Genomic DNA, 24909 nt, shown 5'->3' on the forward strand with positions numbered 1-24909 from the left:
CATTCATATCTTTGAAATATATTGTTCAATAAAAACAAAATAGTACCTGTGTTGCATTTTGCAAATGCAATTACAACCCACCCATTCATTAATATATTTATTACTTCTATCAATTAAAGATTAGATAAATATAAAAGTGCCATTAAATATAAGGCGTTTAATAATTATAACGATAGCAGAACAAGAATAAAAAGGGACGAAATGTTTAATTACAAATAGTGTGAAAACCATAATGTATGTTAGATCACTACTAGCTGTAATATAACGTGGATTTCTATTATACTTGTAATGAGCTAGGTACTGATACTGATAACATAAGCCCTAAAACATTTCAAAGTCATATTGAATGCTGTCTCTACGTGGTGGTCGATCAAACACTTGATGCAGGTGTTCCTCAACTAACGAATAAAGTTCGTCAAAAGGTTGTTTGGAAAATGATGACAGAACCAGTGCGCTAACTTCTTGCTTAAGTCAGCCTCGTAACTTGACCTAATCTAATGTCCAAAATATACGACAAACTCGATGACTTCTTATTCTGTATTGTCAACTTTCCTTTCATCTGTGGCAACATCCCTTCAGCACCTGCGTATGGAGTTTTCATATAACAACTGATGAATACGTTGCCTTTACTACCCGGATGTTCTTTACCGTGCTAGTCTTCTTAGAATTAGGCTTCTGGAAAAGGGTTATGACTCTGCAAGATTGAAGTCATCACTACAGAAGATTTTTGGTCGTCATCATGAACTCATGGATCATTACGGTGTATCCATTTTCACCGTGAGAACCGATCTGTTGACGTGTCATAGTTATCTGTTTCTTTCTTCTATACCCTGGTCGTGACATTTCATGAGCAACTCGGCATGCGTTTCAAGAATTATAGCAAAGGACGTTTACCCTATCGGTGCACTTGGTCCATGCTCCCTGATGGTGGTAGTGTCCGGGTTGTTCATTTATTTAGTTTCTTTGTATGTGTTATTTTGGTTATTTCATGTTCTTTGTTGTGTATGCCTGGTCTCACGTCTAGTCTTTATCTTTTGTTTTCCGCTGAAATCTTAAGTTCTCCTGATTTCACTTAACAATTTAGGTATTTTATTAAATAGTCGGCAGTAGAAATGAATATTCCATTTTTTAGGGTAGAAAAACTATCTGTTTTTAGGTTTACAGAAATATAACTTGAAAATAATACAGATGGAAATATGTTTTTATTTGAATAAATATACTGTTCAATAAAAACAAAATGGCTCAATGTGCGTGTGTTTCAATTTTCCTATGTGATTCAAACTAAAGAAACGAACACCAATGATAATACAAGTTGATTATACCAAGTATATATGCATGTATCCAAAAGTGTTTCTTTGTTCTATAATATTGTCTATATTTTTTAATCTCTACCAAACAAAGCAGGTTAATCGGCTACCATATTTCTATTGTTCTATGTACCTGTCAAAGGTGGATCCAGAATTTTAATAAATTTTTATGGGGTAGGTGCATGCGATACTGAAATTTATAAAAATGGGATCCACACGCTATCATTTAACATTTATGTCCAACCAAAAGGAGGAATGCATTCTTGGAAACTTTCCCTGGATCCTTCACTGAATGTGTTCTCTGTGTTCTATGACCAAGACAAATGTTTGTTTGACTAACGAAGGGAAAAAGAACTCCAAATGACGATACACGGCAGAAATTTAAGGAGCGGTGAGAGTCCATATAAGTATGCTATATGGTAGATACATTTAAAGTTCCATTACACGGGTACGGTTTAAACTCATATAGATTTACAATCGTGTCAGATTATTTATAATTATATATATATATATCATCGTAGCTTTTTAATAACCTCAAATATCATTGGCAATACTGTACCTAGTAATCCCGTCCTACCAACCTACAGTACCTTCGTATTATAAGAGAACCACAAGATGTCATTCACATTTATTTCAATTAGCACCAGAGTATATTCAAAAGAAGACGGAAATGTAACGTTTTAAAAAGCGTAAAAGGTTTTTTTACCATCGGAAAATGCACTTTAAATAAGCTTTCCATCCTATCACGGTAGTACGAAGTAATGCGTAGGCGTTCTCCGGTGCAAAGATCAGGTTCTTTTCAGTTCTCGTTTGATACGTTTCAACAATTACAGCAAAACTACAATTTTCACAAACAAAGCAAAGGTGTCTGTCAAAATAATCCCATTTACAAAGGATATGAAGTAATGCTCAAGAAAATGCGAAAGACAATACTTCGCCCTATCCATTTTATCATGGAAGTGAACATCTTTAATTTAGATTTCTATAATGTTTCTCAATTTTGCAGGCAATTAAAGATTAACAAACTATTTCTTATTGATGAATAACTATTTAAAATGTAGCCAAATATTATTTTCTTTTGTATTTAATTTGATACCGTATACAAATTACCGAACTATTATACCTGCAATGATTGTGAAGAAGACGGTTAAGAATTGTTTTAATCGTGAACCGTTCATTTGGTTTGGTGTGCAACTGGTTTCCCCAAACGATGTGGAGGACATATAATTGTTTTTCTTCTTCTTCTTCAATAAACGACAACTGTTCAAAATCAGATTCTCATAATACCGTTCTTTTGTATAATCATTCCATCGGAAGCTGTCGAAAATTTACTCATTTTCTAGAACAGATTCTGTAGATTCATAAAATTCACCATTAATTTCAGTATGCAGCCGTGCGTGATCACTAAAGTAGTCAAAATCGCAAATCTCAAATTCTGTTTTGTACATATAGGTCTCATTTAATTTGCCAAATCATATATGTTTAAACTACATGTATGATTAAATGATTTGCGGATATTGGTGACTTATGATAGTTCAAAAAATCCAGTTTGCAATTCAATTCAATTCAATAGTTTATTAAAGTATCACCACATATATTCATATAAAACATGATAACAATAAGAGATAAAACATACAAATTAAAATGCATGAGCCATTCTAAAAAGAATTATGAGAGACTATTGAGAACATAGTAATATATACATCTTAAATACAGTTAAAAAAAGGTACGATTTATAAAAAGTATCATGGATTAATGATATAAAGTACTATTTCTTCTCAGTAAAATACTATGGCAGGTTTTTTGCAACTAAGCTACATACATTTTCATTGTTAAATAAAAATGTAAATTTATCATCATCAGACAATGACAAAAAATGTTCATTATAACTAATAATATCTAAAAATAGTGACTGTCTTAGATCATTATACAATGGGCATGTTAATAATACATGGTGTTCATCCTCTATATCATTACAACTGAGACATAATTTTTTGTTTAATGCTAATCTTTCATAACGACCAATTTCAATCTTGAAAGGTGATACACCATATGTAAATTTTGCAAATGCACTACGAAAACGTAAAGGTATATTTTGCAACAAATATTGTTCAGTGAAATATGTAAATTTAAACAATTTATATGTTCTTAATTTATCACCTTGGCCATATTGACTCATTCTGTTACACCAGTCAGTTTTATATTGATCAAACATTTTTTCCTCTAATTGACATATGGTACTCTTATGAAGTATATTTACTTCTATATTACAAAATTGTTCCTTATAAAATTTTAACATTTCCATAACTTGGTAACTCCAGTTCTTAATTCTATAACCGCCTTTTCTAACATACCACTTACATGTAAAACTTTTATAATAATTCCATTTACATCCATTTTGCAACTTGCATTGCTGGATTAATATAAGTTAGAGTCTAATGTACATGCACGATACTCGTTAATTATATTAATTGGTAGTCTTCAGAAGTGTTAGGCCGGTTAGATTTGTTGAGTATTGTACCTCACAGTTGCGATAATTATTTGTTTTTACGTATTTTATGACTGGCTGCCAGACTTTATGCCATAACGTCATTGTGCACTTCATATCTGAATGTATATTACTGTTTGGGGTTTCCTGATACAAAACATGATTTGTCATTCAACAAACAAAGGTGAGCATCTTCTAATCCGCGACTCCTCTAAAACTGCTTAAAAGAATTTAATGAAACTGTTACAAATCCTATATCACATAGTGTCGTTGTACACCTATCTTGTGTTCCTTCTGAATGTTTTTTTTTTTTTGGGGTGGGGAGGGTTCCTGGTACATAACATGGACTCTTTCAGTGGCAGCTTTTCGACAGATCATCTGGAAACCCCCACTGATAGATTATCGCCATAATATAAAAACATCAAGACCTATGTTTATCAACCCTTAACACTACGTATACTATTCCCCATACTCAGTTAAAAAATCCCGAATCAAACAGCATTATACATCGTTGTAACTTCAGAGAACAGAAAAGACGGTGCACTTCGATACAGATACGTAGTGCTGGGTAGATATTCCTCATACTTTGTATATAAGCGATTCAAAGTCATCTTCCAAATATACCAAAGAGGATATTATCAAATACTAGTAAGAATGTTTTATTGACACCATATTTGTCCAGTGTGGTAGACGCGATGCACTTTTCAACAAACGGTCGGCATTCTTCTAATGGTAACAAATTGTGCTCCGCTCCTAGTTGACCCGTTTGGCCAGTTCCTTTGATCACAGTTTCCGATATATATGCATGTAAATGACTTATTATCATTAAACAATCGGGGATTTTATACAGCGTATCTATCTAAAGAACCTGCCAATGACAGAGTTTGCTCGGCACTTATCGTGTTCTTTGAGATAAGACTAGGAACACAAATAATTCCGCACTTTCTAGGGTCATTGTAGATCACAAGATACATGTAAGTATCTATCTGCTAGACCTGGATATTGCTGATTTCATTTTAACTAATAACTAACAATAACTAACATAAAATATCAGATACACCTTTCGTCACACCACGTTTATTATTGCACCATCATAAGTCTTACAAGTGTATGTAGCTTTTATGGATGTATTTCCCCCTTTTTTGTTCAAGTTATTGGGAGAAATCAGATCAACGTGGGTATACATTCTGAAATAAGATCAACGTGGGTTTACATTCCGAAATTAGATCAACGTGGGTATACATTCTGAAATTAGATCAACGTGGGTATACATTCTGACAGATCAACGTGGGTATACATTCTGAAATTAGATCAACGTGGGTATACATTCTGACAGATCAACGTAGGTATACATTCTGAAATAGCAATTGAAACACAAAATTAAAGACAATAAAAACTAGAACTGTGAGCAACTGTGGCACGGGTAGGCCGGTTTACCGTAACAATAGAATTTCTGTTGGCTGGTGATGAAAACACAAATATTTTTGCTTGTGTTCATCATTTTATGGAACGAACTGAAAGGTTTGAATAATACTACATGTATATATAAAATGACTATCCCTCACTTTACCACCCCCGTCAATTTTTCCAGACCGCCCTTTATTCCATTCCTTCTTGTAGTTTCATATCGTTCATGTTAGTTTGCATTGCCTTTTCTTATTTTATCATTGTTATTTTTTAGTTCTATTCAATGGCGTCATTCCGGATCATTATTTGTGTGGGAGAGGACCTCCATAATGTTGTTATCACTTGAGTCCAACCCCTTGCTTGTATTCTTGGGCAAATAAATATGTTTAAACCAAGCAAAGATGAAACACTTATAAAGAACCTCTAAAAGTCATTATAATGTAAAAGTGCACAATAGGAGGTGCTAACTGGCATCATCTGATGACGAATGTGTTTCATTCCATTCTGTGATTTGAAGATAAAATGTCCCTCCTTTGATCGACAAATGACAAGCGCACTGTTGGACGTACAGAATGATCACATACCCCCTTTTAAGCAAGATGGGGAGCGGGTATGACAAATTTTGAGACAGACCTAAAACAAAAACAGAATCAAATCAAGACAAAACAAAACAAAAAATAAATAAATAAAAAACGGATGTTACGTGTTGAAGGTGGTTGTGTTGACACTATTTCTAGACATTCTTGACATCCTGAGGCTGTGACGATTCGTTTTACTTAATTAATTCAATAGACCTTTATTTGAGTGTACCTTTTTGTACGTAACAAGGTCATTTAGAGATTCTGCACTTCACATTACGAAAGTTCATACTAAATTAGGACGGGTTGTAAAACAATTAAGGTGGAATATTGTTCTGGTCGAGTACTAGGGACATCTATACAGTGAATATCACATAGCATAACACGATCATTTAGTTCTGTGTCTGCATGGCAATTTTCGAAAGTTAAACCTACCCGTAGATGGCTCACGTTGGTTTTTGAGCTATATAAACAAACAGCCGTCCAAATTTAGTGAACACGTATTGTCTTGACCCTTCTTTCCAGAAGTAATTTGTTGTTACATAATTCGTTTCATCACATAGTATTCCTACACATTTAGTATGCGTAAGGTTGGAAGATTCTGATCATAGAAAAAGGTATCTCAGAGAATCAGAGTAAAGCGTCTCAGTGGGGTTGTCATGCCAACGAGGGAAGACTCTTTTAGAAGCTATTATAGTACATTCAAAATTACAAGGTTTTGAAAATACGTACAAAACCAATCGTAACTTGACTAGTTTTGGAAAGGTCAGTTTCTAAATTTAGCAATGCTGCTTCAAAAGCCACATGCTTAACACCCCAAATTGCGGTCGTTGTTGGAGATCGGTCGTCTTTTAAAGGCAGATCAAATTAAGCTTTAAAAAAGAATTAGGTCGTTTTACGATTAGCTTTTCGATCCGTAATCCACCGTAATCCAGAACCTCAATGCAGTGTCTTAGGTTAATTACTCAACCCATGTAATACGCATCCAGAAATAAAACACTGCGTCAAATTTAAACAATAAATATCAACAAGTATTTAAAACCATTATGAGACCAAAGATTTGTGTACAAAATGAAGATAAATATCTTTAATTAAGTGTAAAAAGATACTTGTTTGAATATTTATTGTTTAAAGGTTTTAATCTTGAGAATGTCACAAGAGTTACAATGCTAGTTGTAAACTGCATGTCTTTGTTGTTTACGAAGTCTGTTTGAAGCACATTCAAGATTATTGCGTGTCTCTTACATGGCTATTTGTGAAGAACTTGGACCAAATGACTTCTTTCATTCGGAGGATAATCACAAAAGTATAAAGAAGATATTTAAGACGTGCCTACCCATAGCGACATTGAAGATGTTCTTAAATTTGACATTGGTTCGAGTGGAATATTAACCAGCTGTGTATTTTATCAAGCAAATTATCGCTTGATGTGTCAAAAATTTGAGGAGTTATGATTTAGTTGGCGAACTTGAGTTTAGAAACAAACGCACCTGCTAGATTTGATACTCTTGCTACTCTTTACCGGTGTTTTTACAGGGTTCATACAATAGAATCACAATCTCAAAAAGGATTTATTTTTTTAAAATGAATGAAGGACGTTTAGGAACTGTGCGAAAACAGGAAAATAGTAATCGAAAATATATGTGTATCCAAAACGATGTCGCAAAATTCAGACAAGACGAATTGACGCATATATTTGATCATGAAAAAGAAGAAGAACTACGAAGAAAAGACAGATCTGCAGGCAAAATACGGAAAAAGGCCGTTCAAAGTCATGTTCTCGGCAAATGTTTACAGTTGAACCGTGAGGATACTTTGACATCACCGACAGGAAATCTCTACGGACACTACAACGGTAGACCGATCGCCTCGTTTTCGAGTGACGTGGATAACTATATTAAGAATAAAAACCCAAAAGTGCGTAAACAAAGAGAAATGCAAGATCTGATGAGAAAATACAAAGAAACAGGGAAAATATTAGAAGAAGACCAAATAAAAGGAAAAATCCGAGATTATCTTACAACACGCTGGGGAGTCCATTATAAATCGGAAGAAAAAGAAAAAGAGGATACGAATGTACATGATCTTCCACAAATTCGCGTGTATACCGACAAGTTGCCGGATATATTTTCTTTTTACAAATCAAGCAGTGATCCGGCGAGGTTAAAACGAACGTCTGATCGACGCGTGAGTCGTATAGAAATACGAGATGAGAGTGGACAATTTGTGCCATTAGAATCGATCAATGGATTGAAAGGACATAGAAGAAGCATTAACCCAACGAATGAAGCGTTACTTAAACGACGAGGAACACTCCGACGGCCGAGTGAATTACCGCAACTTACTAATCAAACACAACGCCGACTAAGTCAAATAGGTTCGCTTCAAGGCCGGTCGCCTCGAAGGAAAAGCATACTTCCAGCTATAAAGTAAAAGTAACACAAACTGGTAATTACAGTATTCATGTAAAACATGGATGGTACATTTTGTTCTGTTTACATAAGAAGATGGTTTCTAGACACTTGGAAGTGCTCCGGAATATTGTGTGCATTTGATCTAATTATTTATTAACATTTCGACAAGACAGGCTTTCAGCTTAACATGTGAGGATTACGCAAGTGCAAAGCAAAATTCAAAGCTTCATGCTTACAACCTTTAATTTCAATTGGTGTATTAATATCCAAACCACTTTCATTCACAAACATTATGGTGATTGTCGCTCTTATATTTTTGGCTTATTTATTAGGCTATTGCAAATTATTTTAATTTCTTATTATCATAAGACGAAGCTAATGTTGACTAAGTATAAAATTGGCTTGTATAATTTTCTCTCCATCATCATTCATAGATTCAATCTTAAACTTTTATTATACTACATTTATCAAAAACACACTAAATGTTTACATGTACATGACTCCTATTATCATGACCAAGTTTAACATTCGGTACATGTAATATTTTTGTTATAATTGCGGACAACGAAATGTGAACATTGTGGAGATTCACATTTGGTGAATAATTTCTAAATGATCATAACTATTGTGGTTTTGTTTTACATTTTGTTTGGTTTTGTTTGTTTTTTTTTGGTTTTGTCCATCTGTTTTAGTGTTCGACGATTTCGCGTATCAGTGAAATATTGAAATATTGTTGTTCTTTCTTAAAAAATCTACATGTACATGTAGAACAAAATATATATATATATATATATATATATATATATATATATATATATATATATATATATGTACATGTAGTACAATCTATATAATACACACGAACTTAAAAAAAAATAAAAAAAATTTTGTTTTACTTTTGTTTTTAACCTATTTGACTTCTTTTGGTCATTAGCAACATGCTTCGGACAACTCCACATTTATTTTTTAAAGATAAATCCTGATTAAGAACTTATAACAATGAAACAAACTGTACATACATGTATTCAAATCATCATTATTTTGGTTATTTTTTAAATTTAGATATGGTCTTTGCCTATTTACATACAGTACATATAGTTTGTCTTTGTGTATCGTTTTTGTTGTGCGAGTTAATTGTTACTAAATCATGCTTCACTTTTCCTTTTTAATGTAATATACTTAGTAGAATGACTTAAAGAGGACTGTTATGCTTATATATTTTCTTCATATAATGCAGCATTATATTAATTTAAGTACAGGTCTGTAAGATTAAGATAAAAAAAAAGAAATTTACTAAATAAATGCTAAAAACCCACCGATCTGAAATTATAGTTACTTTCACCCAAAGAAGACTTATTCATTTCAAATTACCACTACTAATATTCTGGAGTCATTGCGCTCATTAGAATGGTATAAAAATGGGGTTTTACGGAAAGTTTTTGATTTTAATGGTACACACTATACTCAATTTACAGTCTGGAATTGTGTTATTCTTTCAATGTTTTGCATTTCTTGATTTTTTTTTCACACGTATATATATAATATAATTTAATTTTTTTTGTCTTTGTGAATCAAGATACAGTGTCGGGCGCGGATCCAAGGACTGGCGTACCCCTCCTAAATCGGTGAGAAAAACATTTTTCACCACAAGTTTCACCCCATATGTTTTGCTTTGCTTTGCACGGCATTTAATTCTATTAACGCCACCCCAACCCAAATCCTGGATCCGCCCCTGAGTGTCCTACATGTACTTTGCAGAAGTATATTGCAATAATGAACTCGTGGATCGTTATGGTGTATGCATCTGCACCGTGAAAACTGATTTATTCATCATAGTTTTCCTTTCCTCTTTCGTCTACCCCGGACTTGACTTTTAATTTATGAGCAACTCGGCGAGTGTTTCTAGAAAAAAACAGTGGACGCTTATTCTACCGGTGCACCTGGTCCATGCTCCCAGTTTTTAGTGGAGTCCGAGTTGCTCATTTGCTTTTGTTACTTTGTATTTATGATTTTAGTTACTTTATGTTCTTCGTTGTGTATGTCTATTTTCCATGCCTGGTCTTTGTCCCTGGATTACATTCTTTTGATTACCGCTATAACCTTGGTTCCTTGATTACTCTTATATCTTTTTAGCATCTTTATTCTTTTTATACGCATATCTTTTGATTTAAATGTACACGAATTATTGCTGTCGTTTCGTCAGTCTTTACGTCACGTGTTCAAGCACTTTTAATGGTTTATACATGTAAGTTTGTCGCTAGGAAGCCCCTTTTCGAATATTTCGTTTCTGTTAATTAAAACAAAAGAGGGGGGGGGGGCTTATTTTGCATGTTAATATATTGCTGAGGATAGTTAATGATTTTATTGGCAGTGAAATTGGATTTTATGTAGAAAAAAGTTTGATCAAAGAGGAATAATCCTTTCTTTCAACACGACAATTTGAAGATTAAATTTGTCGCAAACCAAGACCCTAGTTCATCGAAGTCCCTTACTGTTATCCTCCTAACGAAATAAATGAAAATCATGTTATTAACAGAATCATAACACAATAATGCCACCACCAAAATGTACAAATTACGCAAAAGCTGAACACCACTTATTAAAAATGCCTCCCTATAAAATGGGAAACCAAACAGGGAAGCAACTTAAGTAGAAAAATACACATCTTCACGTGTAAATAGAAACTAACTAACAAAAGAAATAAACTTAAGGAAATATGTTGATAAACAAAACAACTGAGGAGGTACATGTTCAAAAGTCTTAACATCCAATAAACAGTAATGCTCAAATCAAGAAGTGACCTCTTACTTCTGGCCACGAAAGACGTCATCCAAGTGCCATATCACGACCAATAGTTGTGTCATTTGAGTTGTCTTATCTCAACCAGACATACTGATAAACGTCCTTCTACAGAAATACCGAGACAAGACAGGTATGTCAACCGATAGGCTTATACACTTAGTAAAGCACAAAGTCTTGTCTTTTCCAGATACAATTTACTGTTTGTTTAAAACTATTGACCAAAGTGTGCGACAAACGTGATAACTTTTCATTCAGAATTATCAACTTTTCTTTCATCTGTGGCAACATCCAATCAGCACCTGCGTATGGAGTCTTCATATCACACTCTACGTTATGCCAGAGCTTGCCTTAACTTTGCAGATTTTTTGTATCGCTCTAGACTTGGCTAGACAATTAGGCTTTCTGGAACAGGGTTATGTTGCCACAAGATTGGCGTCACTACAGAAGTTTTATGGTCATCATTATAAACTCTTGGACCGTTATGGTGTATCAATTAGCACCATGAAAACTGATTTGTTCAACGTGTCATAGTTTTCCTTTCCTCTTTCGTCTATACCGGACTTGACTTTTTATGAGCAACTCGGTGGGTGTTTCCAGAAAAACAGAGGACACTTACTCTACCTGTGCACCTGGTCCATGCTCCCAGTTTTAGTGGCATCTGAGTTGCTCATTTACTTTTGTTTCTTTGTATGTATTATTTTATTTGACGTTACTTTATGTTCTTTTATTGTGTCAGTCTGTTTTCCATGTCTGGTCTTTGTCCCTGGATTACATTTGTTTTTACTTCCGCTGGAATCTTGGTTCCCTTGATTACTTTTTGAAGTCAGTGAGTATAATTATCTGACTTTCTGAATAAGAAGTAAAAAAAGCGAATGTGCAAACGAGAGAAAACCCTGGACATACCAATACGTTGAACACCCAAATGATAAAATACATTTCCGAAGAACACATCGTACAACACAACACTAAAAGGTGCACACAGACAGAATATTAAAAACCCCGCTAATACCCTGGTAAACTCAAGTGCTCCAGGTGAACATGTTCAGTTTCTTACAAAACACCCACACAGCTACCCGTTGAAGGTTAAGTCTAGAAAAAGAGGGAAAATATCTGACAGATGGAGTTCGTTGGTTGTAATTGAAATGGACGCTCCATGGCATTGACCAAACTAAGAAAAGCATGCCTTTGTGTTTAAGCATATACTAGCCAGCTACTTGAAATTTTAGCCGTTTTTGTGACTTCGTAATAGTCTCCATAATGATTCAAAATAATACGGTGTGCTTTATACATTTGTATCTGAAGATAGTGACAGACCATGACGTTTAAAGATGACTTTCATATCTAAACAAAATATCATGTATTTTATATCATATTTAAAAAAAAATATATCACAACAGAATATCCTCCGTTCAAATATGAAATCGGATTTCGGACTCTTATATATATTTCGAAAAGAAATATGCAAGATTGGTCTCTTTTGTTACTTTAACATATACATTACAATTTCTTATTTCAGGATTGAAAATGAGAACATTACTTGGTCTAGCCTTATTCATTCAAGGTTGCCTGGCAGCACCAACGTCGTAAGTTATTTTTTTTTGTTGAACTGATTTCTCTGTGGTCTTAATACAATGTGAAGTTGTTGAAAATACTAGCAACGAGTAAGTAAACTTAACGATATCGTGTTCTTTCTAATCAAAGATACGTGTATTGAAATATTTTGTTTTAAAATGGCATGTCAGTTAACTGCTACCAGTCCTTCATTTGTACATTCGTTTAATTTATATTCAGTTATTTCCCTTGTAACAAGGGGTTCATACTTTTTTGAACTGATTTATGGTGTGCTTAATTATGTAATATTTTTCATAGTGGTCAGATTTTAAAGAGGGGTTGTGATCACACAAAAGTACTTCAAACCCGACGCAGTTTTTGCGCCTGTCCCAAGTCAGAAATTTCTGGCCATCTGTATGTCTTGTTTCGTTTTCACCTTCAGTTTATTGTTTATGTTACTTATTGGGTAACTCTTTTGTTGTACCTATGTATAATGATGTTTCTGGGGCATGCTGCAGTCTGCTCTGTGGTATAAGGTTTTCCTTGTCGTTCGTTAAAGATCCATGGGTAGCCTTGGGCTAACCTTTTTCATCCCGGTGGTGTTATTGTCTCTTTGACATGTACACCATTCCCATTCTCATTATATTAGTCAGTCATTCGACTTCTGATTGCAGCAATCGAATGACTATAAACATTATATAAATTCTACATGAAATTGGCACTAAGCAGAGGACGCTTACCCTACCGGTGCACCTGGTCCATGCTCCCAGTTTTTAGTGGAGTCCGCGTGCTCATTTCCTTTTGTTACTTTGTATTTATGATTTTAGTTACTTTATGTTCTTTGTTGTGTATGTCTGTTTTCTCTCTTTTTTTTCTCTATTTTTCTCATTTAAATCTTTTGATTTAAATGTACACGAATTATTGCTGTCGTTTCGTCAGTCCTTACGTCACGTGTTCAAGCACTTTTAATAGTTTATACATGTAAGTTTGTCGCTAGGAAGCCCCTTTTCGAATATTTCGTTTCTGATAATTAAAACAAAAGAGTGGGGGGGGGGTTATTTTGCACGTTAATATATTGTTGAGGATAGTTAATGGCTACGCCCCTGGTTATAAAAAGGGATTTTATTGGCAGTGAAATTGGATTTTATGTAGTAAAATGATAAAAACTTTGACCAAAGAGGAATAATCCTTTCTTTCAACACTACATTCAGACTCAGTATATCTATTAACATTGTAAAGAACAACTTTGAACATCGAACTTACACTGAGACTTTCAGTTTATTATGTTTATGACATCACAAACAGGTCAACCGGAGCACACACGACAATCAGCGTACAGGCCGCTGTACATCAACTGCAAGTGTTCGTAAGTAAGGAAGTAGACGTTCTCTGGACACGCGCAGATACAAACGGTGACGGTCACTTCACAGCATCAGACATGAATGTTATATTTGTCGATTATGACCATAACAGTAAGTAAAGGAACGAAGAAAAAACAATTTCTTTAAAAGTAGCCAGAAGAAGTAAACTGTGGTTGAATCATGTAAAAGCAACAAACAAACAAATCAAAACAAAACGAAATTAAACAAAACAAAACAAAAACAATAAAAAGCAAAACATAAAAAAAATGATTTATTAACTAAAAAAAAAAAATCCCCCCCCCCGAAAAAAAAAATTAAATAATAAAAAAAAAGAAAAAAAAAAAGCAAAAGATATTTCATTATTTCCCATAGAAACTTAACACTACGGACCAGATTTCTTTCTATTTGAATATTAAACGATTTAAGTTTTGCTCTATGTTTTGAAGAAAATTTATTTCATATAAGTATTTAATTTTGATAACAGTTACTTCCCTTTCTATTCTTAAAAATCTGTTTTAATAAATCAGTCCCTGGCCTATTTGTTTGTTCAGTTCTTGTTAGATCGTCATTGACCTAAACCAATCCACTTGTTTTTACTCTATTGAAGCATTTTTAATCATTGCGTATAAAAATAAAGACATTAAAGAAAATGATAAATTTGACTGATTCAGAGGTGGACGGATGCAATGTACTTGTATATGTCAAATTTAACCGGTTTTTCCAATTTGTAAAACCTATTGTTCCTGCATGGTGTATATGTTATGTGGTAATTCAGTGGGAAAATATGTTCTAAAACGTCATTTCATTTAAATCACGCGGTCGCCTCGCCCGATTTTAACCGCTTCAAATTCCTGATTACTAAAAACGAGACTAAACACGCGTTTTGCCATTCCTGTACCTGTATAGTATTGTTGCAAAAGGTTTCCAGTATTGGCAATAACTCAGCCAATATGGAAAACCTTACGTAATTATACCATCATTGACTAACTAGTCCAATACGTGATATTGTACGGAATTTAACCAGGCCAATATGACGTATTGGACGGGTAAAAGTAGTAATGGACAGCTAATCCCGTATTAGATGGCTTTTGTTTTCTGTTTTGTATTCATTTTGGCAGTTTTGGTCATATTTTGACTAATATTCGAAAGTTAGTCAATAATATGTTTTAAAAGATCGCTTTGATTTTTATCTGATTTAAGTGAATTCACATAATTAAGAATACTTCAACATTATTTTGTAGTTGGGTCTAATCATGACATCATTTCGATACAAATATTATATTTTTTTACTCTTTTTTCCCTGACCGTTCCTATCCGCTCTGGGAAATTTGAAAAAAAAAATAACGGAATACAGCAAAACGATTATCTAAAACGTTATCTTTTGTAGATGATTCAGAAATTACGAAAAGCGAGTTTACTGGACAATTTGCAAGTAATGAACCGGATCTAGACGCCATTGCACGTGGTCTTTTTGCAGAATTCGATGTTGATAGGAACAACAAAATAACACATCATGACCTTGACCTTTTCTATCAAAGACTAGATTCAGACGGTAATTAAGAACTGTATATTATTATTGCTTTATTTAAAAAGTCAGAGAAAAACTACAAAGTTAAATATTATATACACTGTTACAAGTGCATCTGCAACCATGAATAAATTTCTTCATGTTGCGATCGACGATTTTTAGAAATAAGATTCGTCTTTCTATTACATGCGCAGGTAAAAAAAAATCAAATTCAGATACAATTAGAATAACACGAATGCGGAAATTAAAACATCGTTCGTCAATTGGACTGCAAATGTACTTGTGACATTGCCTGGTAACATGACGTATGAGAAATGTCAGTTTGAGGAAAATTTTTGATTTTTATTTAAGAATGACGTATATTTGTAGGTTGTCGTAAACAGCTCTGACCCTGACTTTTTGTAACTTTTAATGTTCAGTGACTGACTGATTAAAAATCACAGTAGACAATGCATAAACATACATGTTCATGAAAAATATTCTGATGAGAATATACGACTCAAGTGACTAAAATTGTGTTTTATAAAGTCACCAGTAACTTTTAGTTTTTAATCTGATTTTTTCTTATAATTTTTTCTCCGTCATTTTCCGTCTTCCTACCAATCAATTTGCCCGAACGAATTCTCAGAAGCCGTAAGGCCGATTCTTACAAATTTGTAGGTAAGCTTGTCAAAACTCCAAAAAGTACGGTCATGTGAAAATTGCTGCCAAAAAAAAAAACAAAAACAAAAACAAAAACAAAACAAAGGTCAATATCACACTATGTTGCCGGTAGATTTGGTACGTAGTACATGTAGAGTTTGGCAGAACAGAATAAAAAGGAAATCATATGTTGCATGTTGCCATTGCGACCGTTTTTTTTTTCGCCAAAACTTCAAAATGCTCCAGTTTAGATGAAATTTGGGTCTAAGGGTGAACATACATGCCGAATCTGACTTTTGAGTTGTTGAGACCATTCTAAAGTTACTATTACCATGGTAACAGATTGGATTTACCCGTCAAAATGCTCCAATTTTGGATTAAATTTGGTTTGTAAGGTAAAATTGATACGCTGAATCTGAATTTTGAAAATTCAACACAATGTGTGGGGGGTAGGTGATTTAATTTTATTATCATTATGTTTTGTTTGTTTTTGTGAGTTCATATATCTTTACAAGATCGTTAAGAACAAAAACATCTAGTAATACATGTACATGTCTGAATTACACTCGTACATCGTACTTATCGTTTTCTATTGCAAGTGCCCTTTTTCTTTTTATTTGACAGACTTTTCCACAACATTAAAATGCGGCTTTGTGTAACTAAACTAGTATATTTAGAATTATCCATAACTGTGTAAGAAAAATGGCAGGTCATCTAAGTTCGGAAGTCATTCTAGACCCATAAACAGCCCTAAAATCTTGACATGTCGGGGAAAGTGAATGATTTTACCCGACGTTATCCGATTGTCAAACGACGTTAAATATGATTAGGCGGTCGGGGAAATGCCTGTCTGTAGCCGTTAACCAGGGAGGAACATTATAAGACGAGTGTCTGCGGCTGCGTGGAACTTGGCATGCCGTATAGTAACAGTGATACAGCGGACAAAAATTGAAGTAGTTTTTTCGCTAAAGTGCATCTCAGAAATATGTGCAGAGGCAAAATGTTGAAGAAACATTAATTTTTAAAAACATTGGTGATTTTCCTACCATTTTGTTTTTCAAATTTTCAGTCATAAGATCATCTCTCTTCGATACGCAATCTAACTAAAGCAAAGTAAGAATGTTTTGCATAGTGAATTTATTGTATTTTAAGAGTTGATGTATACCACCACTTGCTCCATTCTTACGTGGACATGCTCTTAAAATTAATCGATCTGTCACACTACTTTTGAAAGAATTCGTCATTTCCGTCGACTTCATTGAACCTTCTCAGAAGCTGTGACACTTATGCCGACCCCAGTGCCACAAAATTTGAGAAAAATGCTGAAGTCTGTACATCAACAACTTTTAATGACTTTACTCAAACATAATGTGTATGTTCATGTATATATTCAGTTTTTACCATCACGTCTAACAATTTAAGCCTGGGTATGTGGTGAATGTTGCAGCTTCTTAAAATCTGCATCTTTCATATCTTCCTAGACCTCAATATACTGTATCATCATTTCACCAGGAAATAAACATTGACAAATCGTCAGTGTAAAAAAGTCGAAAGTTATGACGTCATAACTCACCACTCAACCTAGTTTGTTTTCTATTAATCGGTACGAAACAACTGTAGCCAGTTCTACTTCCGGTTTATTTGGTAGCTCGTTTGAGGCGATGCACCGGGTACGAACCAATGGCAGAAAACGAATCTGCATTTGAACTCACTGCATCGTAACCTCGGATCGAATCGTATTAATTATTGGAAGTACCCTTACACTTTTCTTGTGAAATCGACTTTGTGTTGATAGCATCATAAAATCGTTTCACTTAAAGTGGAGTTTCAAGAAATACTCAATAAATTTGGACATCAATCATGCATGTTGTTCAATTTTTCGTGTTTCTCTCTAGATAATGGAAAAGTTGAACATTCCGAATTCAAGAAATATTTTTCAAACGTGAGTATTAAAGTAGTTTGAACAAATGTCTTTAATAACGTGTAAATGATTTAAATGTGAATTAATATGATAGTTAAATCCAGAACAACTAATCATTACACAAATTAATCTATTAAGGAGATATTCATGCCTTGGACATTTTTGAGCTCAAATTCTTTCAGCGTTGTGCCCAGACTGACAATATTAGCTTCTGATCTACATGCATTAAATTTTAAGATACTGATAGGCGCATCATTCTATCTCTCTGAGTTTGAATTTGTTTTCAAATGACTGAAATGTGGAATAAAGGATCCAATTAAAATAATCATCTATAATTATTTTGATTAAATTAATAAACATTTGTCTTGTTTTGCAAATTTCCGACTTAAACATTTTATTTGATAATAAAATCATATTTTATTTACGCATGATCAGCATTCAAAACAAAAGTGCTTGTTTAGAGACCAGTTGTACACGTAAAATCCGTTTACGTGTTTTAACAATATATGGATATACACTTAAAGCCGTAGCAAAACAGGAAAATTGTCCAGTGAAACATATCTACACTAAACCAATGTAAATCAGATTTTTTCCGGATAAACAACTGGATTAACCAGAAATTAGTTTACCCTAGATACAGGTGTATTGAAACCGCACAAAATCTTTTTAGAACATACTTCCGGTAAATAAAGAATTTGGTATAGACATGTTTCATTGTGTTGATAAATAATTATTTTGACTAAATAGGAAAGAAAACATTGACAATGGTAAATTTACACACATATACATTGTAAGCTTCTCGGTGTTGTATGATCAATACGCATGCATGTTTAAACACATTTAGCGTCTTCTCTTACCTTGGGAAGCGCGCAGTCATAGCGAAAAACTTTACTCGGCCTATACAATGAACAGTTCAATGGGAGAATAAGGAAAAAACATTCGTAATTCATCTGATACAACAAATCTGTTAAAACATTAAAGGAACCTCGAATAATCAGAAACCCAGTTTTAACTAGGCACTTGTTAAAGACCCTTTACATCAATTTAAAATTTAATTTGAACCTTGGTAAACAAAAGACCTGTCTAAACCGAACAGATCTAAAAGTTCACTGCGGGTTTGGTTTAGACAGGTTTAACTGTCACTATTCAGCCTGTTATTGTATTGCCCTGTGTAAGTTTTTTTTGTGAGCTTATTGTATTATCGTTTTTAGGTTTTGTCACTTCTGTTTGTATATCAACTTCAGCAACAAGGTGCAGCCACAACAGCCTCAGTGTAGACATGCATTACAAATTGTAATAAAATGTGTATACTTTAACCTGATCTTTTGAAACGTATATTTTACTAGTCATATAAGATGTAAAAAAAATATAGCTCCTTCGGGGAGAGTAGCTCGATTTTAAGCACAGACAAACGTACTGCACAAACAAAGCTAAATAAAAACGGAGATAAGCTCGGATGCGTTGGAAGGTTTAGCAGTTCCTGCACATACCAAAACACTTATTGAAGGCCCTGTATATGAGGAATAAAAATAAAAAAAACGGAACTCCATACCGGTCAATCAGGTCATGAAGACAAGTATAGAACTTTTAAAGTTATTAATAAGGGCTTTAATTATCACTTGGATAATATGTTCTTGTCGTTGTAGCTTTTGTGAACTTGTTTAACCCTTTCTAGGAAATGGTAAAAAAAAATCTGTACAAAAAAGTAAAAGTAGAGTTAGAGTGAAAAACTCCAGCTGGAATATTGCTACATAGGAAAACAAGGGAACCAAGATTCAAGCAGAAATCAAAAGAATATTATCCAAGAATGGAGATTAGAAAGGGAAACTAACATTCAAAAAAAAGATTATGAAAGAACAAAAATAACACGTACAGAGAAACACAAGCAAAGGAGCAACTCGGACCAAGAACGGAGCATGGACCAGGTGCACTGTCATGGTATTCGTCCTCTGCTACACCCCCGAAGTTTCTCATAAAATATCATGTCCAGGGTAGACGGAAGAGGAAAAGAAAACTATGACAAGATGAACAAGTCGGATCTCATGGTGCAGATTGATACACCGTAACGATCCGCGAGTTCATGCTTGAATACGATCAAAACTTCAGTAGTGGACTTCAATCTTGTAGCAACTTAACCCTGTTCTAGAAGCTTAATTGTAAGAAGTCAAGCATGTTACAAAAAGTCTGAATAGTTACGGCAAGCTCTGGCATAAGGTAAAAGTTGTGATATGAAAACCCCATAGGCAGGTGCTGAAGGGATGATGTCACCGAAGAAAGGACAGTTGGCATTACGGAATGAGAAGTCATCCCGTTTGTCATAGTTTTGTCAATAGTTTTCCTTTATTATCCATCTCTAAGTGTAGGTCAAGATATGAGGCGGACTTTATGTCGTTAGTGTCCTTTATTTCAAGTTCTTTGGAGGTCGACATTTGGGAAATAAAAGTCGTGTTTGTGAAGGTGTGAAGGTCAGTATAAGACGTGATATCTAATTTTAGATAAATGCATGCAACAGAAGCAATAAAAAGGTTCCCATAATGGCAGGTATAAATTAAAGAACATACTGATTTTCAAGGGAACTCAGATGGAATTTTCAAATGACAAAAGCGAGTAGAGTTTTAGATTGAAAAGATCTAGAATAAGCAACTGGTACGGAAAGACCGAGTAAGTGTCTGATACAATTTAGATTGGTTAATGATGATACAAAATCCAAGTCAGAAATATGACAACTGATATAATCCAGGACAAAATATATTATACTAACCACTACCCTTATATACAACAATTAGCTACAACCTTTCTTACCTTGTTAAAAAGTTAAGCAAGCTAAATAATTAAACAAAATAAAAACACCACAATTACTTTGACAAATGATGAACTCTTAGGGTATGGAAGTTAAATACATCTCCGATGTAAATATACGTATCATATACTATGGGATAATGTGCTGCATTTAAGAACTAGCATGAAACGCGTTGTTTAGTGTTGTTAACATATATTTTACAAAAGTATATCGAAGCATCAAAAAAGAAAGACAGAACCATCAAAACCAAAATGGTCAAAATCTGGATAGAGTCTAGCTACTGAATTAAGCTCCCTAGATACTTTGTCTTTGCAGACCAAAATCTGGATAGAGTCTAGCTACTGAATTAAGCTCCCAAGATACTTTGTCTTTGCGGACCAAAATCTGGATAGAGTCTAGCTACTGAATTAAGCTCCGTAGACACTTTGTCTTTGTGGAGCAAAATCTGGATAAAGTCTAGTTACTGACTTAAGATTCGCAGACACTTTGTCTTTGTGGAACAAAATCTGGATAGAGTCTAGCTACTGAATTAAGCTCCCAAGATACTTTGTGTTTGAGGAGCAATAAAGGGTCTCACCAAAGGCAACACACCAACCCCAATAGCGGTTTACACCTTGGCGATATCAGTAAACTTAACAATGTTCCATGGAGGGACATTAAAGTGGATATTAAATGCAATATCGAATATAACAAAATAGCCTCGAAGGCATACAGTGTCTTTATTTCCGTTATAACAAGGAACTCCGCCGTTTTTTACTGAATGTAGTGTGTTTAATCGTGTACTGTTTTTCCAAAGTAGCCAGATTTTACAAGGGGGAGGGTTGTGGTAACACCAAAGTACTTTAACCCCGCACATTTTTGCGCCTGTCCCAAATCAGGAGTTTCAGGCCTCTGAGTGTCTTGTTTCGCTTTCACTTTTAGTTAATGGTTTTTTACTTATTTATATAGGGACAACTCATTCGTTGTACCTGTGTATAATGATGTTTTGAGGCCAGCTGCAGCCTGCCCTGTGGTATGAGGATTTCCTTGTCGTTCATTTAAAACCAATGGGTGGCCTTGGGATGACATATTCATGCCGGTGGGCTTTTTGTCTCTTTGAAATATACACCATACCTATTTTCGTTATATATTTGTCAAGTTAGCCTTTGATCTTAAACTTGAAAATTTAATATTAATAAACTATACAAAAAAAAACAAAACAAAACAAAACAGAATAAAAACAAAACACAAAACACAAAACACAAAAACAAAAACAAAAACAAAACAAAAAACAAAAACAAAAAACTAAAAAAACAAAATAAATAACCGACCAAAGACCACGAAATTATTTTTAAGAGTTTTTAAGAATGTATATCTTAAATTTTAACTCCCTGGCACGATAGTTGTGATAAAAAAGCCATTGAGATATATGTTTCTACCGTTTTAAATAATAAGATCTCTCTGTAGCTCGAGTTTGGTCAAGCAGTACGTGTATTTCACACCATTCTAGGTAGTTAGTGTCAAGTTCGATAGTCATGGGTTGTCCATCAAGATAAATACGGAAGAGTAATCAAGGGAACCAATATTCTAGCTGAAGTCAAAGGAATGTAATCCAGGGACAAAGACCAGACGTGGAAAACAGACACACACAACAAAGAACATGAAATAACCAAAATAATACATACAAAGCTCACTAAGATACAATGTATCTTGAGTCATATGTGAGACAGAAAATAAATACGATCAATCAGTTTGAGATGAAGGATTAAAATTTATGTACTGATGATATCAACCAAATTTGCACATGCTCCTGACTTAAAAGTTTATATGAAGGTGTCCGTGTTCTACAGTCCATGTGCATTTCACAGGCTCAACAATGTAAGTCCAACAGTGAAATATGTGCTTCATTCTTCAAAATTCAAATTAAAATTATAGAATTAAAATACGAATTTAGTACTTTCGTTTGTTGGGAAACAAAAAGTGAAGTAACTTCTAGGGTTGGAAATCCCATAATGAAAAGGACTGTAAAAATAACAATAATACGTATAATAGTACTTCATAAATACAAAATTATGCCATAAGGTATTGAACAATACTTCTGGCATTTCAGAAAAAAGTCGATTTGGTAAATTTACACGTGGAGGTAGTTGGAAATTGTTGAAAATATCTTTTATGTCCGTTTCTTCAAGGAGTTTTCAAGTTTTGTATTAGCATTTGTTGGGTCTTATCTTATATTAACTGATATGCTTTGCAATGTCAAAGGATATCTATTGGGAAATACTGGAATAACTGTGGTCTCTTGAATTATGGCAATCGCAATACGATTTTAACATCGTATATATTCCTTAAGTGTTTGAGCCGGCTTGAACAAAAGCTCACAAAACTATGCACTTTTTGTCCATTTAGGCATATGTTAAACTAAAACCGATAAATCACACAATCCTGGTTTAGTGTTAAAATTCCCTTTTGATTGTAAATGAAGAACGATAAATTGGGATGGACACGAGGAAAAGCGGTGACGATTTCGTGTAGCGGTGGGGTTTTTGAATACCGAAATTTATATCATTTATAACTGTATATCGAATAATTAAAGCAAAAGTTTGTGTGTTGAGAATTAAAGTGTATATGGTACATTGTGTAACGTTATAATTTAGTAGTGAAAATGCAGTTGGGATTCTTTTGGGGAATAAGGCAATGTGGAATAGTATGTTGTGTATATAGAAAATTTATTCGATAAATTCAGTTGTAATCGCTTTAATTAAGGTTGAAATCCTGGTTCCTGTGATTTTCCCTTCATCGACCTAATTTTCATGTCCGACAGACATTTCTTCAGATCTTTAATGAACGTATGTTACCATAACTAATGGTGAAAAGCAATGAAGTCTTGAAGATAATCTTGACCCAAAGATGTATAGCAGAAAATTTAACGACAAGACGGAATGGATGACACAATAATCGATGAAAATTTAGACACAAGCCTCCAAAGTAGTTCTTTGTCATATGATTTTGCCTCTGAACTATATTTAAGTTAGACTTTTCCGAGGTGGACTGAAATATTGTGCGATCATGAATTTAATTTCATTTTACAGTTTTCTTTAATTTATATTATGTATGTGTTGAAAACTTAAACATACAATGTCAATAATAATCATACAATATTCACACCAAAGCGTTTGGCCACCCAAATGTCAAACAGTTAACACCTTACCGAAGTGATCATTCATTTAGTCATGTGAATGAAATGTAACAAAGAGTAATCAAGGGAACCAAGGTTATAGGGTAATCAAAAGAATGCAATGAAGGGACAAAGAGCAGACATGGAAAACAGGCATACACAAAACAAAGAACATAAAGTAACTTAAATCATACATACAAAGTAAGAAAAGCAAATGATCAACTCGGCCTCCACTAAAAAGTGGAAGGACCAGATGCACCGGTAGGATAAGCGTCCTCTGTTATTCCAAATTTAAAATCGTACATACAAAGTAACAAAAGTTAATATATCAACATCAAAACATAAGTCTAGTGAGCATTTTTCAAAACTGGCCTTTCATAATTTGTACAAATATATACATATTGAACAAGTACGTGGTTTTTCAAAGACAAAACATCATCCTTGTGGCATGGACGAAATCAGGTTTCCCAAAAAAACAATGTTAGCCTGAAAAAATTCAATCGGGCAGACAGGTGATACAAAACACTTGTAAAACTAATGTGTTATTGCTTTGAATGATAGCTAGCTATTTTAATTTTTTTTCTGTATATCAGCTGCGTTTAAAACGTAAAAACCTAAGTGCAATAATAAAACTTAACATGTATATATTTTGAAGTGTCAGTTTCTGTGAGAATCAGGCAATATGAAAACCCACTATTTTGAATGCCTAATTTGACTCTTTGCACCATCAAATTCAAAGAAAAAAAGACAAGATTTTCCATAAAATTTTAGTAAATTGAGTTACAGTCAAAATGAATTGAAAATAAACATTTAAAGGGCAGATAACTCTGTCAAAAACATCATTTTTCTAATATTCTATTCAAAAATGTTTGAGCAAATCCAATGACGCAGAGGGTAAAAATGGTCTTTTCAAATAGTGAAAGCATCCTTCAGCGAAATGAAATTGTCAGATCAGA

General features: G+C 33.8%; 2 protein-coding genes across 2 annotated transcripts; both read left to right on the forward strand.

Annotated features, from left to right (window-relative positions):
• The first annotated feature begins 6952 nt into the window (after window positions 1-6952).
• LOC148611104 (uncharacterized) lies at window positions 6953-9510 on the forward strand. Its single transcript, XM_088591258.1, has one exon. The coding sequence runs from the start codon at window positions 7365-7367 to the stop codon at window positions 8211-8213; it is 849 nt and encodes a 282-aa protein (XP_088447384.1). The 5' UTR covers window positions 6953-7364; the 3' UTR covers window positions 8214-9510.
• A 1524-nt stretch (window positions 9511-11034) lies between these two features.
• Window positions 11035-19315, forward strand: LOC148611105 (uncharacterized). Its single transcript, XM_088591259.1, has 6 exons — window positions 11035-11126; window positions 12513-12579; window positions 13853-14019; window positions 15296-15460; window positions 17974-18020; window positions 19211-19315. Exons 2-6 carry the CDS (start codon window positions 12521-12523, stop codon window positions 19274-19276), a joined length of 504 nt encoding a protein of 167 aa, XP_088447385.1. The 5' UTR covers window positions 11035-11126; window positions 12513-12520; the 3' UTR covers window positions 19277-19315.
• Window positions 19316-24909: the final 5594 nt, after the last annotated feature.

This window comes from Perna viridis, chromosome 7 (genome assembly GCF_037379345.1).
Source record: "Perna viridis isolate PV_CMFRI_1.1 ecotype Kerala chromosome 7, ASM3737934v1, whole genome shotgun sequence".
Lineage (NCBI taxonomy): Eukaryota > Metazoa > Mollusca > Bivalvia > Mytilida > Mytilidae > Perna > Perna viridis.